This window comes from Melospiza georgiana, chromosome 1 (assembly GCF_028018845.1).
Source record: "Melospiza georgiana isolate bMelGeo1 chromosome 1, bMelGeo1.pri, whole genome shotgun sequence".
NCBI classification, from domain to species: Eukaryota; Metazoa; Chordata; class Aves; order Passeriformes; family Passerellidae; genus Melospiza; species Melospiza georgiana.
Window position 1 is genome coordinate 134,717,480 of NC_080430.1, and position 16,355 is coordinate 134,733,834.

At 43.2% G+C, this 16,355-nt stretch overlaps 1 protein-coding gene across 2 annotated transcripts in view; it reads left to right on the forward strand.

Moving 5' to 3' along the window:
• The first annotated feature begins 5,767 nt into the window (after nucleotides 1–5,767).
• The window catches only part of RUNX1T1 (RUNX1 partner transcriptional co-repressor 1), a 114,514-nt gene continuing 103,926 nt past the window's right edge, over nucleotides 5,768–16,355 (forward strand). For both annotated transcript variants that reach the window (XM_058026437.1, XM_058026446.1), the window contains exon 1: nucleotides 5,768–5,982. Coding sequence is in view for 1 of the 2 variants with exons in the window: in XM_058026446.1 (XP_057882429.1) it covers nucleotides 5,955–5,982 (28 nt within the window). In the remaining variant the exon portion in view is untranslated. The remainder of the gene's footprint in view (nucleotides 5,983–16,355) is intronic.

Below are 16,355 nucleotides of genomic sequence, written 5' to 3' on the forward strand. Positions count from 1 at the left end.
GTTTTAAATCCTACCTTTGTTTAACTTAGTTTGATGCAAATATAAACAGTGGTTAGGGGGATGTGGAAAATGCGGTTTCAGTTACATCATATTGAGGTCATGATATTAATAGAGTTCCCAGCTTAGACCAGTTTGTTTTTATTTACTGCTGGAGACATGGAGATCTGATATACCAAGACAGGACTTCACCTCTCTTTATGAAATCTGAACGAGACAGATTTTCAATACAGGAGCACAATTGGTATATTGGTTAGTTACAGCTGGCAGGGAAATGCAGTTTTATTCCCAATTTAAGTATGTATGTAAGTGGAATAATGTACTGTCAACATGTCAGTGAAAAAGATAAGAGAGTTATGTTGTTAGCCTTCCATATACAAAATGTCACTGTACTGTTTAGGAGATGGAGCACTGAGGGACTATGTATACACAAAAGGAAACCTGGAACAGATCATGCACTTGGATCCATTACCTCATAGTAGCTGTGCACCATTATGTACATTACAGATGGTCGCTGTCTCTAGTTAAACAGTAGGTATATTTAAAAAGGGATCGTGCTGGCCTTCAGAGGTTGTCCTAAACGAGGTCTCCTCTCCACCTTGGAGGAAAGGGTCCCTCAGCCAGCAGCTCAACTTTCGAGTGACTTCTAGTGGTGTTTAGGTAAACAGCTTCATGGCTGCTGATTTTATTACTCTCTGATATTAGATCACTCTTGTTTATTGCAGGTGGCTGCCCGGCAGGTGGGAAGTTAAGGAACTGTATGTGCGTGTGTTAGGGCAACGGTTTCCCCTGTTAGGCGAGGGATCCCGTGTGCAAGTGTGTGTGTGTGTGCTGCGTGGCAGTTAATGCAGCACTTATTGCTTCCAGGAACCCCAACAGCAAAATGTTTCCTGCACTTCGACTTTGATGAAAAACAAATTTGTTACTTCCATTTTGGTGTTTTTGTGTTTGTTATAGAAGAAATACTAAGTCTGTATTATTTCAGCACTATCTATTCTCTCGGTTTCAGCACAGACAAAAATATTTCAGCACTAAAGATAAATATTTTATATTTTAAAATACATTTAAATATTAATTTGATGAATATTCAATACCTATTTATTTGCATAACCAAAGGAGAGACAATGGATTCAGACAAGATAAGCTGTTTGCTTCTGCAAAACAGAAACTTTTCAAATAATTTTTTCTTTCTTTTTGCTTGGTGTGCTTTATTTAACCAGCAGAATTTTTTTCTTGAAAAGATCTGGGTTTTAATAGGAAGCCATATTTCACTGAAAATGAGTGACAAAGCTGGCATTCCCACAAATGACTGCCAATATATTATTTTTGTTTATGTGATCTTTCCAAAATAACCCAGCTCCCCTTTTTCTGTCACTGTGCATATATTCTTCAGCAAAGTGCTTCAGAATGCTGCAAAATTAAAGCAGTTTTAGGACTCCTGACGATGCCAAAAGGCAAACAAGAACCCCAAAAGTATCCTTAGCATACAATTTAATTAAGGAATATCCTGAATAAATATACATGAAACAGAGCTAAAATCTATCCCATTAGAAAAGGAAAAGATGTCAAAATGTATATCAATGGAGTTTATAACCTCCTGAAAGCAGATAGCCTGTCTGGTTTTTTTTTTTTTTTTTTAATTTGGAAAGAACTTAATACATTTTCCTCGCTACCAAAGGGTAAACAATAGTGTGCACAGAAAGAAAGGCAGGTAATATGTCAGCTCTTGCAGCATGTACATCACCTAGTGGACATGCTTTGCATACTAAAGGGTGGGGATCTATCCTGCTCATGCATATTTTCTGCTCACGTTATCAAGTGCTAGTCCTGGAGTGCGTTTTCCACACACGTGGAGCTGCAAAGCGCACCCAGCAACTTGTGGCTCACCTGTCCCAGCCCTTGCCAAGCCCCGGAGAGGGGGCAGCATTTCTGCAACACAGCACTTCTTTATGTCTTTGCTCCTTTTCTCTGCAGGGGTCAAAGCAGGATTTAGCCTGCACTCCCAAATAAACTGAAAATTATTTTCTGAAGAAAGTGTACGCACCATTGGTGTAATCCTGCAGCAGACTCCGTCCCGCTGCAATCCTCTGCAGTGCACAACCTACAAAATGTGTGCAAACAGACCGAGGGGAAAATGAAGTGTAGCCCACGCAAATATGTAAAATATACTTGCAAATTAGAGGGAAAATTGGAAAGATATGGTTAAGGCAAAGGTTTGTGAGTTAAAGCTGTCAATGATCCAGCTTAGCATTCTATCTGACTGTTTAGTTTTATATGAATATTTACTGCATCACTCCATCCAAATGAGAGCTTCTCCAGTGAATGCTGTGGTAGCTACCTACAGCCCTGATCCGGATGCCAAGGCCTAATCCAGCTTCAGCAGAAGCAAACACTGAGATCCTTGTGCACTTCATGGATTGTAAAAGCAAGCTTTTTGGAAGTGGAAGACACGTTTATAGAGAAACATCCCTGAACAAACAAAGGATGGACCTAAAGTCTGCAGTTTGACTGGGAAAGTGTTTGAGGAGCATGAGCTCTGGATGGGAACATGTGACAATATGTAACACTCTGAGCTGCAAGGCAGTGACAATTAAGAGGGACATACTTGTCTCTATTTTTAAACAGCAATGAGGTGAGTTGATATTTAAGTTCTCTTCCAAGAATTTCAGTGCAGATGACTGCCCATAGTATAATTATTCACAGTAAAGACTGAGCCATCTTTCAGCTCTGAACATTTGATCGGTCTCTGTACAATCAAAATATAGTCAGATTTGGACAGCCTAGCAGGATATTTCTGACTTCCATGTGCAACTATACTTTAACCAGCCTTTCTCTCACACAATGTCACACAGTGATACACAGTGTAAATCCTTCATATGTCAAATCAGACATGGCATCTACAGTCTGCAGAAAAAATCTGCAGGGTGTAAAGTTACCAAGTTTTTGTGAGGTCTACTGTGAGGCTGCATTTTTTTTTTCCTTCCTGAAACATGAATTCATCTTCTGAAAAATGTGTTTATTTTTCCTTTTTCACACAAAACCCATGTCTACTTTCTCTGGGAAATAAATAGAGAAAAGAAAAAGGTGTGGATAAGAGAAGTTTGCAATAAGCCAGGCTTCAATCATCAGCTTTGCAATATAATGATAAGATTCAATGGTTACAATCTTTTGTTATTTAGAAATCATGTCAATTCTCCCAGCATGTCTAAGAAAAATATAGTCACCATAAAGTAGTTGGCATTTAACGCTCTCGACTACACTCCATTATCTGAGAAGGTTTTGTCCTTACTGGGAACAGTGGGAAATGTCATATAAGATGAGCTAGGGCTGGGAGTTTAATAGGTGATTTCTGTATTTTTCTCATTAGGAAATGAGACCACAGAAGTCTATAAACTTCATGGATATTAAATTGCTAACAGTTCAGACTAGATTTTCCAGACTTTCCAAATCTAAGCTGATGCTTGTCCACTAATTTGAACAGTAATGCCTAGAAAGTTGATTGATCTTCAGGAGTGAATGTACACACTAAAGAGGAAGCATTGTAGGGTTTTTTTTAAAGCTGTAAACTGAGAATTAGGAGTCAGTGTTCAGTCTGTGACACTTCATCAAAACATGATCTGAGACCACTGGCAAACCTCTTTTTTTTTTACCTTACACATAGAACAATTGGAATGAAAGTATCATGCCACAAAGATTTTCAAACTGAAGTTTCTAATCTGCTGAAGACAAAAGAAGGCTTGTAAAATTTGCTATCTTTAGATTATTTTTAAATATCTGAAGGTACTTTAAAAAAGGTTCTCCCATAATTTTGGCTTTGAAATAGACCTCTGTAAAACAGATAGTTTTTAAATTAGAAATCAATGCCAGACTTGTGGCTGCTCACCATCTTTGTAAATTGAAATCACAGTAGACCAAAACATGTCCTGATTTATGATCTGTAAAGCTGAATTTATTCCAATGTAAATTTGACCATGCATTACAAGATACTGACCAGTTCATTAAAGCTCTATATCTTGAAACGTTTGCAGAAAAGGTACCTTTGTCCAGATAATAAAATACATTTAAAACATATTTTCAAAATCAACCAAAATTTCAAAGCCAGCAAGAAAGGCAATACTGTTATAAATATGCAGCTAAATATACATAAAAATGCTTCTTCCCTCCTTTTGGAAATGTGCACGCCTTTATAATAAACACACAGAATGCTACTTTGCATTCAATAGGTCTATTTATGTGTTTAAAATTAAGTATTTGTAAATTTGCAAGATCAGGCCTATAGTGTATGTGTGTGTGCGTGCGAGTGTGTACGTGTATGTACAGGAATAAAGAAGGCAGCTTGATTAGAAGTTCTATTCCATGCTCACTCTTTTACTTAACATCTGACATTGGAAAAAATGAAGCTAAATGTTCCAGCATTTCTGACAGTTCCAATCCATTATCTGTAATCTGAAAAAAAAACATGCATTTTTTTACTCTGAAGCAAATGTAAGTTTTTTTCTTTTTTCTTTTTTTTTTTTTTTTTGTGGAGACGCCTTCTGTATATAGTGACAACATGATAGCAGAGATACCAGTTTGCTGTAGATTGCGTGACTGACAATAATATTCTCTGCAACACGTAGAAGGGAATAACTGATGAATCGGAAAATATATGGATGCCTACCGAAATGATTATGTAATGAAACACGAAGTCAAACGGTGGCATGCTTCTATTAATTGTAGATGATAGTAATTAATTTTCACTGCAGTTGTGATCATGTCGCTGCTTTCAGAAGAATCCAGAATCCCCTTCCAGGAAAGTGTGAAATTGCATCTGGGTTCTTCAAGCCATGAAAGAATATAAATTTCTTTTAAAATAAGAGAGGGAGGCCTTCCTCGATACTGTACTTTAGAAAGAGGAAAAAACAAAGGGAAAAAGAAAATGATAATTGTTTTCTCTAAGGCTATTATCTAATGCAAAAGCAAACAGTCTGACTGGAAATCAGCTAACAGAAGGGGATTAGAGAGTAGATCTGAGAGTGGCTTGATTTCTAGCACTGCTGTCTCTTCACACAGTGATGAGACACAGGCAGAGCAGCCAGGAGCTCTCCAGATGGCTAGAGAAAGTGTTTGTCTTGGGTTACTGCAGGGCAGTCTGGACTCTTAAAGCCGGGGAGGCATCATTAGGGAGCAAGTTAGATGTCCACCCAGTAAAAGCGAGCGAAAGAAAGAAAGAGCAGGCAGGCTGCCCGAGAGGGACCACGCTCGCCTATTGTTAACATATACTTGACCCCCACTAACCTCTTCACGACACAGATGTCTCCTACCTCTATCACCTCCCACTGCTTTAAGCCCTCCCCCCCTGCACCTGGGTAGCGGGGCCGGCCCGGCTGCCGGCAGTATGCTGCCTGCCTGCTAGCGGAGCCGGGCGCAGCGGAGCGGCGGCGCAGCCTCGGGCGGGCTCGGCTCGGCTCGGCACCGCTCGGCACCGCACCCCGGCTCGGCTCGGGCTCGCCGCGGGCTCAGCTATGCGTCGGCTGCTCGGGGACAGGCAGAGACCCCGCCACTGACAGCGGCCGCTCCCTGCGCTCCACATCACGTTTGTCTGAGGAGGCGGCGGCGGCGGCAGCAGCAGCAAGGAGAAGGACCTGGGCATTAACTATCTCGACTTGGAGACTTTGCTTTATTTTTGGTTCTTGTCCTTTCCCGTGGAACCAGTAGTCTCTCTCGAGCTGATCCTCCTTTAAAAAAAAAAAAAAAAAAAAGAGCGAGAGAGGGTGGTGGGGGGGGGGGGAAGAGCAGCTGGAGTTTCTCCTCAGCTCGTTTTGACTTTTGTGGACGTGGATCATCTGGACTGGGAAGGGAAGCCGCGCGGCGCTGCTCTCCCCTTTCCCACCCCCTCGCCCCTCCAGCAGCCTGGGCTGCCGTCTCTCCCCCGAGCAGGACGGGAACTTTTATTTGCAGCTCGCAGCCCGTGGCGAATGGTGGGCATCTCCGGTCCTCTGCAGTGTGAGTACGGGCGCGGGCAGGGCTGGGCAGGGCGCGCCGGGGCGGGGGGAGCCCGAGTCCCTTTTCTTTCCCTTTCTCCTCTCCCGCAGGGCTCCCCGGGCTCTGAGGGGCTCCTGTGGCTGTAACTAACCCAGGCGGACCGCGGCTGCTGCTGTGCCCGGGCCAGGTTAGCGCTGCATGCAGCCTTACACGCTCTGTCCCCGGCTTACAAACTAGCGCCCCGGATACTGCTCAAAAGCTCAGAAACCAAATAACCCAGTTTCGGCAGAAAATAACCCTCCCTGGCATATATTATAACAAAGCGTCAGATTTCTGTCTGCATTTAGGACATGCCTTTTTCTTTCCTGCCTCCTCTCTCTCCAGGCTCTAGTGCTGGCCAATGTGAGTTGGAGTAGCTGTAATATTTCTTAAGGGATTGTTTTGTTTCGCTTGTTGTTTCACTGCAATCATAGATTTGTGCAGCACTGAGAACATCTTTTCGGACTATTTTGAAAGAAATATTTTAGGCGGTGCACGTCTCCTTCAGCTGTACCGCGGCCATGCAAATAGCTTGTTCCCTAAAACGACAGGATAACGTTAGGGATTGCATTTCCAAAACTGCCATACAATGTAACTGTGTCATCTCCTCTGGCTGTGCTGAAGGGTTCGATTCCATACATTTGCAACAGACCATTGATAAGGGAGATTGGAAGGATGAAAAACATATTCCTGGCCATTTAGACAAGCCTTTGACTTCTGCGGAGTTCGAGTCCTTTTGTTAGTGCCAAAGTTGAGAAATTTGGTTTAGTGCAGGGAAGGATTTTGCCACCCTAGCAGGATCACTCGTGACTCCGTTTCAGAGTTAATTTATAGCGAGCTAGCTGTCGTTCTTGTACTCTGCTCCCTTAGATATTAGAGAGAAACCGAAAGTAACTAATCGGACGCAGCTCTTAAATCTTTCTTGCTCCAACCAGGAGCTAAAATGTTGCTTCCTTCAGTTCACTGATAAGTTTGAAGGAGGGTACGGGGAGTCGAAGCGGCCTCCCCCTCCTGCCCCCCAGGTTGCAGCCGGAGCCGGGCGCGGCGGGACCGCCCTGCCCGACCGCAGCCGGGGCTCTCCGGCATCGCCGCTCTGGGAACAGATGCCTCGGAGCCGCTCGGGTTTCTTTGGGGAAGCAGCCCTCCATCTTCCGATCCATAGCAGGCTCTGCCCGCCACCCCCTCCTGCCTCTGCCGTGCCCTAAATCACGGCACGGACAGGATCCGTCTCTCGCAGCCGCCCGGCCGTGACGCCCGGGAGCCGGCAGCTCCCGCCCCGCAGACAGCTCGGGAGCGGGCTGCGATCTGCTGAGTCCGCGGCAGCAAGCCTGACCGAAAGAGCTGCCCAAGTTTTCCACTGGCAATCGCAGGCGGGCGGGAAGCGCCTGCCTTCGCTTGCCAGGGCGGCCCCAAGGTGCGCTGTGCACGGCTGCGCGCCCGCCTGTGCGGGCAATGCTGAGCGCGGCGAGGGCACAGCACGGCGCGGCAAGGGCTGGGCAAGAACGGGTACGTGCCTCTTAAATCAGCCCGCAGGAGCTGCCCGCTGTCTCTGGGAAAGCAGCAAGTGCCAAACGCTTGGCTACTGGCGTAGCCCTGGCTAACTAGAAGAATGTCTTGTGAGTCTTGGTATGTACAGCCAAGCGTTTGCTCCAGCAAGTACTCCTGTGCTTAATGTAACGCTGACCCCTTTAACTTTTAACATCGCTTCTCCTAATTAATCTGTTCAGGCCCCAGACTTAAATGGCTGTCCACAGCTGCTGCAAATTGATTTATCCCCTGATGGTGGTCCGAGTTGCTGACCAAAGCAGAATTTTTTTTTCCCCTCCCCATTTTTGCTCTACTAATCTGTTTTGACTTATTTCCTACTTACAGTAATGCTTGCATGCTTTTTGAAGGACTTAGAAAATATCTTCCATTGACATGTAACTAGGAACATAATTATTGTATTTGTAAACACAATATGTTAGGGCTAAGGGTGAGTATAATTTATTTAACTACACCCTTGAAGCCTTACATTTCCGTCTCAGTTTCTGCATCCTGACAGATGCAATAGAAAGTTTAAATACGCAACTTTGTTAACTGCAGTTTCAGGAAAGATGTGAAAGATGTTTTTAGAGCTGAATTCTATTGTCCAGGTTTTCTGTTCAGCTTTTCTGTTAACGGCTTAGTGAATCTGGATAGCAGAGAGGATTGAAACTGGTTTCTAATGGTTGTTAAAGCTGATGCTTGACCTTTCCATGGGAAGTCTGAAAACCTCATTCAGTTTATTCTGGGCTGATTTCCTTAGGAAATTCAATATGATCAGGGAATTTCCTTCAGCTCGGCTGAATGGTAAAAAAGTTACTCCATCTTGTTTATGCATTCTGGTTTTAGCACTAGGTGTTTCTGTGGCCCCTCTTCAATAGGAAGATAATAGGAAAAGACATGAGTATGGCTCATTCATAACTGTACAGTCTGTGAAAATATGAAGTTGGCAAAGGCTTTGTTAGGTGTGAGATTCACTGCAGATTTGCTGTAAAGGTTTTCAATTAGGAACTTACAATAACTATGTTTGATAATTGATAACATTCTTAAGGTCAGTTTCACCATACCTGAACCTCCAGTAAAATTGCTACTATTTTCAATTAGTGAGTCATTTTCCTTTGCTGTCATGAGAAGCTCAGTCGTGTATCAGTGCAAGAAAACACCAAACTCCACCAAAAATCCAACAGTCTTGAATCCATTCACGCCTCTGGCAAGCTGGAGCCAGGCGAGGGGTACAGGAGATGATAGCAGGACTTCTTTCTGTCCTGTGCTTGCAGAAGGGTGAGCGGCTGGGTTCTTGAGCCATGAGCATGCTGCAGGGAGACAAGAACCATTCTGTTTGTAATGGAATGCAGACAGCAGTGTTAGGTCACTGCTTCCTGGCAACTGCTGCACAAGTTGTTTTTCTTCAAAGGCTTTGAGCTTTTAAATAGTTTCCAAAATCTTTTTAAGTAAAACACTGCCTTCTACCATTTTTGACCACCTTAACGTTAACTTGTTTCGTGACTAAATAATGGACCAGTAAAACATCACACGGTATCTCTCATCTGTGTACGCTTAACACTACGTATGCCTGTGTGCACATGGAGTTTTATACTGGGAGTATTGTTTTTGGAATAATGGGGGAGAAAAATAGCTCCACCTGCAGTGCTGGTCAGTGGATAGTCAGTTCAGGACATTCTTCCCTGTCAAATCCTGTTTCTCACTTCTCTGAAACGAACTTCAGACGACAGGCGTTGAATGTGAAGCTCGCCTCACTGAGGTACTGTGCAGACTGCAAACTCCTCACTGCCAGACGCTTTGGGTGAAATAGGCATCTGCAGTGTTTGCATTGGGATGATGGGAGAAAGGGCTTGCAATTGTCATTTTCAACTTTCAAATCCACTTGCCACAGTCCATTACTGTTAAATCTTTAGCTAATTGAATAAGGATATCAGTATGTTGCTATTGCAGGAGCTTCAGACTTTTTAGATTGAGGGGTGGAGGAGAAGCTCTTGTTCTTTGTTCTGTAGAAACTTAAGTTGTCATGCAGAGATCAAGAAGACTTAATAGCTGAAATAAAACATGAATTTGGTGTTCTGAAGGGGCCATTTCTCATGGCTTGGCTAAAGAAATGTGAAAAGAAATTGTTTTAATCTACATAAAAAAACCTTGATCTATGTAGTTAGTAGCAGCCTGCTCTTTTTCATACAGCCTTTAAAACAACCTATAACATCTAAAAAGTTGACACTGAATTTAGTATAAGTAATGAGAATGTAAATCTTTAAAATATTGGCTTCCAGGTTACATTGTCTTCATGATGTTTCACATCAGAGATCGAAAACAGTTGGTTTAAAAACTGAACTTTTAGGGCCATGGGTCTTGATTTCCCATATAGATGTTCCTTTTTAAAGACCTGCTTCTAAAATGCAGTTATCCTATTCGTACTATAAACTTTATTAGTTTAATATATGGTAGCAGAGGAACACACATACATCAGGAAGTAGCAGGCTGTGTGGTTTTGTGGAAAAAGAAAAATGAACAGCAGACATAAAATCAAAGTCTGTTCTATCCTGTTCTTTAAAAGCTTTTTTTTATTTCCTCCCCTCCAAATTTTCATCTGCAAGACACTGACTTCCATCTTCATTTTTTTCTGCCTTTGATATGAAAGTTTCCAAATAACGTTTAGACAACAGTGGACATTTTATTAAAGTAAACATTAGTTCAGTATAATGGAGGTAATTGTAAGTGATAAGAGCAGAGCAGGTTATCTGTGTGTTGTTTAAACAGAAGGAGCTATTTTGCACCATTTCCAGTAGCCATCTGTAGAGGAGAAGGGTTTGCACCTGTCTGTCCACACTAATTATAGATTAGGTCCAAAGAAATGAAATTCGAGTAGCCTTTCTCTTAATGAAATCCATGGTGATTTTATTGTAAATGTGTTTTGTGTACAGACGGTGATGGTTTGTCTGTGAGTAAAATAAATTGCTGTATGGCTGTTATGTACTTGTAGTTGTAAAGCAGGATACTGCTGCATTAACAAAGGTCCTGAATAAAAATGCACTGCTCCATTTAAGTCCTAGGCTTCAGTGATGTCTCTAGCTAGGCTTAATCAAAAAGGTTCACTGTAGGCATAGTTATTTAGGGGTATGTTTCAGGGTAGACTTTTCAGTTATCATCACTTTCATGTCAATGTACTGGCATGTAGGTGGTCCTTTGCCTGAAATATGAGGCAGAAATGGTTTCATGTTAAATATGTACACACATATATGCGGAGTGTGTCAGAAATAGTTTCCTCTGGTATAACCTACATTATTAAAAAAAAGTGGAAAGAGTGAGAAATGCATTCTGAAGTAAAAGGTCACATGAATTTCTACCACATCTGTTTATAGTAATTATGAACATAATTAACATAAGAATTACAAGTGAGGTAATGACAAGCTGAGCTATGAGATATTATGCCATAATAGTCATATGTTGAAATTCTCACATTATAGCACACCAGAATTCACATATTCAATGCAAGAAAGAAAATGTTAAGATTTTTATCTATTTTAATGCTTCAAAACTTATCTGCCTGGGGCAGATGGACTTTCCGCTTTAGAGGAAGGTAACCCATTATTACAAGAGAGTCAGTTGAAATTAAGATTTCTAGCCTGCAGCTTGGACTTTGAGACAGCTGTGCTTATGGAACGCCACTTCTGTTACACATTTGTATTCTGATTGTATTTATTTTATTAATGCACATTGTTTTATTTTTAAATGTGTTTTCATAGCAAACTGCTTACATTAGGAAGGACCCTGGATTCGTTTTTTTTTTTTTTAGAATTTTGTGATTTGAGCAATAAAAGTATGGTCAACATAGACATAAAATGCACATAGTTCTCTGCACATGAGAATCTGGCAGATCCTAAATTAGTTCCTAAATCATGGCATGATATGTATGTATTTCAAGGAAAAGCTCTGTAACAGAAATACCTAAAAAGAGCAGTCTCTAATTTGCGTGTAATAGTTTGAAATAACATATGCAGAAAGAAATCTGTATTACCTTGCAGGTTGAATTAATTAATAAGTCACTTTTCTTTAGAAACGCGTAGAACATGCCATTGAGTTTAGAAGCTAAGGTTTCAAACAAGTTGACTAACTTTTGTAATATGACCCGTCTCATTACCTCTAAATATGGTTGTCACGCAACTGACAACTGGAGGAAGTTGAGGGAGAAGTGGCTCTTCTTCAGGGTAAAAATACTGGCTGAGGAATGCATAGTAAATTTGACATGTGAAAATCAGTTTGCCTTCACTGAAAAATTAAGGTCCTGGTTTTGCGATAGGTCTTTCCAAGGCTAAGCATATAGAGTGGTTTATGAAAAATAATAAAAAAAACTCTTATGCTATGTCTCAGTGATACCAAGAGGTTTTCATATTATTGGATTAGTGGAGGATTTGTGACAGACCCCTTTTTTATCTGACATTCATTGCAGTGACATGATTTTCACATACATGCCCTTCCCCCATCTAGGTTCTGGTTTTCACTTTGTATTATGTGTCAAATTCCCTTTATTCCTTTTCTTGTGGAATAAACTGCTATCTTGGACGAGTGATTTTGGAAGGAGTTTTGCACTGAACAATGCCAGTCTCACTTCAGTGTGCTGTCATTGTCCTCCTCCCTCCTTCGCAGTTACTCCTTGGCCGACATGCAATGGAGATGCGTTTCCTAATAAATAAGTGTTGATTCCCAGGGAGAAACATTTTAGAAATTTTAAAACCCGAGCACATAGAGTGCCTGGTGCTGGCACAGCTATTCTGCTGGCTGGCTGTGCTTATGGTAGGCAGGCCAGGCTGCTTTGCTGTCTCTCTCCCTTTTCCATGCCTCTCGCTAACCCTGTGCTCTTTGATGAATCCGGACAAAACAGTCCCTCAGTTTTCACAGTACCTGAGTTGTAAAGTACAGGGAACTACTTCTCCTTATCGCTCATCCCCTGGTGAATGATGCCACCACTTTGTAGCAGCAGTGCTGTGTTCAGGCCCCTATGCCAACCGTGACAATGAGCAGGCTGGATTAGGTAGGGGCTTGGCCAAACTGGGAGCAGGTACACTCTGTGACTGTGCTGGGCCAGCGGCCGCCCTGCTCCGTGCGGGATGTAGGCATGGTCTGTGAGGGGGGAGCCGGGCTGCAGCAGTAGCTGTGGCCTGTGAAAGGAGAGCCGGGCTGGAGGCAGTCACAGGGACGATCGCCTTGGTGGGGGTAGCGGCGACCTCCGGCAGAGGAGCCTTGGGGAGCCAGCGCTGCGCCACTCCTGGCAGGGTCCTTATCCCGGAGAGGTGCTGGGCAACTTCCAGGGCCGGACGCCGGCCAGAGGGCAGGCACACGCAGACCTGGGCACCGCCGCCTTCCCCCCCGGTGGGCGGCGCGGAGGTGGCGCCTCTCCTCGTGCCGGGCGCGGCCTCCCCGGGGACCCCGGGCCGGCTCCAGCCCCGCTCCCGGCCCCGCTGCCTCGCACATCCTCCGGCCGCCATCTGGGCCGCGCTGATACCGTAATCGCCCCGATGCACGCCGCCGTGCCGCCCCCCCTGCGCCGGCGGGGCCGCGGAGCCGCGATGCTCCGTCCCTGCGCCGCAGATAAGCCGCGAGGCGCGTGAGGCGCACAAAGCTCGGGCCGCGCCGGCGCCTCCTCGTCCCTCCCGCCGCCGGAAGGTAAAATCTCCACCCGCGGGCGGGAGAGGCGGAGAGGCGGGCGGGAGGGACACCCCTCGCCGCCTCATAGCGCCCGGCCCGGCCCGGCCCGCTCCGGCTCCCTCGGCGCTGCACAAGTCGATAGGCGCGGGGAGAAGTGAAGATATAACCACTTATTATCTCCCCCCGGAGCGGGCGGGGGATTTACGGGCAGAGATTAGCCGGCGGGGAGACAGGATCTGCCTTTTGTTGTGCTGCCTCCCCCCGCCCCCGGGCAGCTCCGAGGGGAGCGGAGAGGGGCTCGCCTCCTGGGCTGGCCGCAGGGAGGGAGGAGGTGGCCGCAGAAGGAGGGTGGTGACTAGGGGACACGACTTTAAACACAGCCCATTGGAGCAGAGAGTTTCGTGTCTGGGTGTCTGGCGGGACGGGGTGAAGGAGCCCCGGCCTGGGGTGGCAGCGGGGCCGAGGGGATGTGACAGCCCCGGCCTGTCACGCCCGGGCTCCCACCGCTCACTCCGGGGGTGGTTTCAGTGAAGGCTCCTAACTTCCAGAATCCCCGCAGAGGATGACACCGGGCTACAGGAAAAGTGGCTTCTTTGCTCTTTCTTTTTTGTTGTTTCAGATGGACTTCTGGTGATGCTTTTTAAGTTCTCTTCCAGATTAAAATGAATTGCACGCTCGGTGTGTGCATGCACGCTGCTTTAGCGAACGGCTTTACCAATGGTCATACCTTAAAGCAACATTAAACAATTACCTTTATATTTAAAAGTTTGAAATATTTATACTGCCGTTTCACTTTGTCAAGTGTTTGCACAGATAGATATATAGATATGATCTGTTAACTAAAAGCCTAATTAAAATTTGTTTAAAGCCAGGGGGGCATGTATTCTTGTTGACAGCAGCAGATCGATAGGGTAAGACAATAGAGCCCCATTATTTTACTTCCATTGACTGAACATATTGACATTTCAGGTTTGCGATTGCCTCAGTGAGCATGATGAAACACTGAAATTCATGAACCAACTGTCTGGAGTGGCACATATATTACTGTATGTCATCTCTGCCTTCAGGTTACCTTATCACTGAAGCAGAATGGTAATGGATGGCAGCAGAGTACTTCAGGGGGGTGAGGGCTCTATCCGTTAAGAAGCTGACACATAGCAGGTTTCAGTAGTATCTTTAATTACACCTAGAATTATGTACAAAGGAAGATGGTCCTTGTTACCTGCTGCTGCGCTTCAGAGTTTACAGGCACAGAAGCAGATGGGATAACAAGGTACTTATGTGTCTTTTTTTATATACATTACTTGATACCTTTAACTTTTGCAGGAGCCCAAGGATTTCTGGTTGTGCTGTTTGCATGCTCGCCATGTTCACCAATGGCAGCATCTCAACCCAGTCTTGATGCTCAAGTTCTAGAGCATCTGCTAGACATTCTCCTAGTCTGAAGACTGCAAAGGAAACAAAGAACAACTTTGAAATAAATAAATGCCCTTTGAATTTCTCTCCCCTCAACATGTTCAAACGACAGTCAGTGCTCAGAGAATTCAATGCAGTGAGACTAGCGGAATGAAACATACATGCATATATGTATATCTATATATACACACACACACACTTTCTTTCCTTGCTATAAGCACCATAAAAAGAAATGTCTGTGCAATATGTGCACATGAATGCATAATTGTATATATCAGTTTATATGATTGCATGTAAATGCCTTTATAAAGAAGACCCCTGTCTGCAGAGCATGCAATGTGTTTATTATTTCAGAGGCTTTCACATCATCTTTAAAATCTAGCTGACTGTAGAATGAAACCCATCAGGGTAATGCAGAGATAGAGACTGAAATTAATTTAAAGCAGACAAAGAGCAAATACAGAAGAGCTGTTACGATTTAACTAATTTTTAAAAGTAAGTAGACTGAAAATATAAAATGTATTTTCTGTGCCATCTACTCAGCAATTGTTGCCATCAAGTGGACTGCCGATGCCCTTTAAGATGGTAAAAAGAAAACTAGTCCTTTATACCATTTTCCTGAAAATGTTAGGTTTCTGTTTGATCAGCAGGTGCTGTTGAGATGAAAGCCATGTGTAAATTTTCAGAAGGCCAAAAGTGTCAATTCAGAAAAGGAAAGTGATAAGAGAAAATGCAATCAGTTTTCCTGTTTTCAATTTGTGCAGGATTTGAAGAGCTGTTTTGTTAAACTGCTACATCTGCTCCAATATGAATATTGAACTACTTCCACTAAAAATAACACCCTATAATTTGGAAGCCATTGCAATCTTTTGTTAATGCAAGTGGGTTATTTGAAAAAAAAAATCTATTCTGAAAAATCTCCTGCCTAATGTGCATTTTTGTTTATCGGCACTTTTATCTTGAGCAGATAAAATGGCATTATGCAATTAGGACCATATCTATTTGAACTGGAAGAATGACACTGGATAGCTGAATGTCACTATGTTGGTGAAAGGATTTAACTCGTACTTTTAAAATAATTTTATTAATAAACTATGATTGTAGCTTAAAATGACATGTTTTGCATGTCATTTTGTATCTTAAAATGACATGCCCCTTTGCAGCAATACAGCTTTACTTACTACTGAGGGCCTTGAGCAATGTAAAGGATGTTCAGTATATGACACAATATTCTTTGGCTTGTTTCATTCCTGATATACCAGCAGATCTTAAGTTTGGGCTCATCAAGGATATTTTAGTTAATGGGGATTGTGGTGTAACTTTTTCCATGGTAATTGAAATGATGGAGTCTATTTGAATGCATATAGACAAAAATAATCATGGTTGTAGAGCTGCTAATCCAAGTGAGTTCTATGACTTGGAAAGCATAGTATTAGCAGAGCATACATTTTCTGTCATAAGCATCTCTGAAGAACATAACACTGTTGCTTTTTAGTTAAAACAAAAACAAAAAACAAAAAACACCAACAAAAAAACCCCAACAATAACCTAATGGAAAATACACGTGTTTGTTAATTTTCTAAATAAGGATCTAAATGAGGAAGGGATAATTCACTGTTACATCTATGGAACCCTGTGTACATAACATGAGTAAACGTGCAGAATGGAATGAGAGCTTTTATTGCTTTATTTCAACATAGCGAATTACCTGGTTTTAATATTAGAATGGGCTTTAGCTGTTGAATTCTAATCTAATCTAG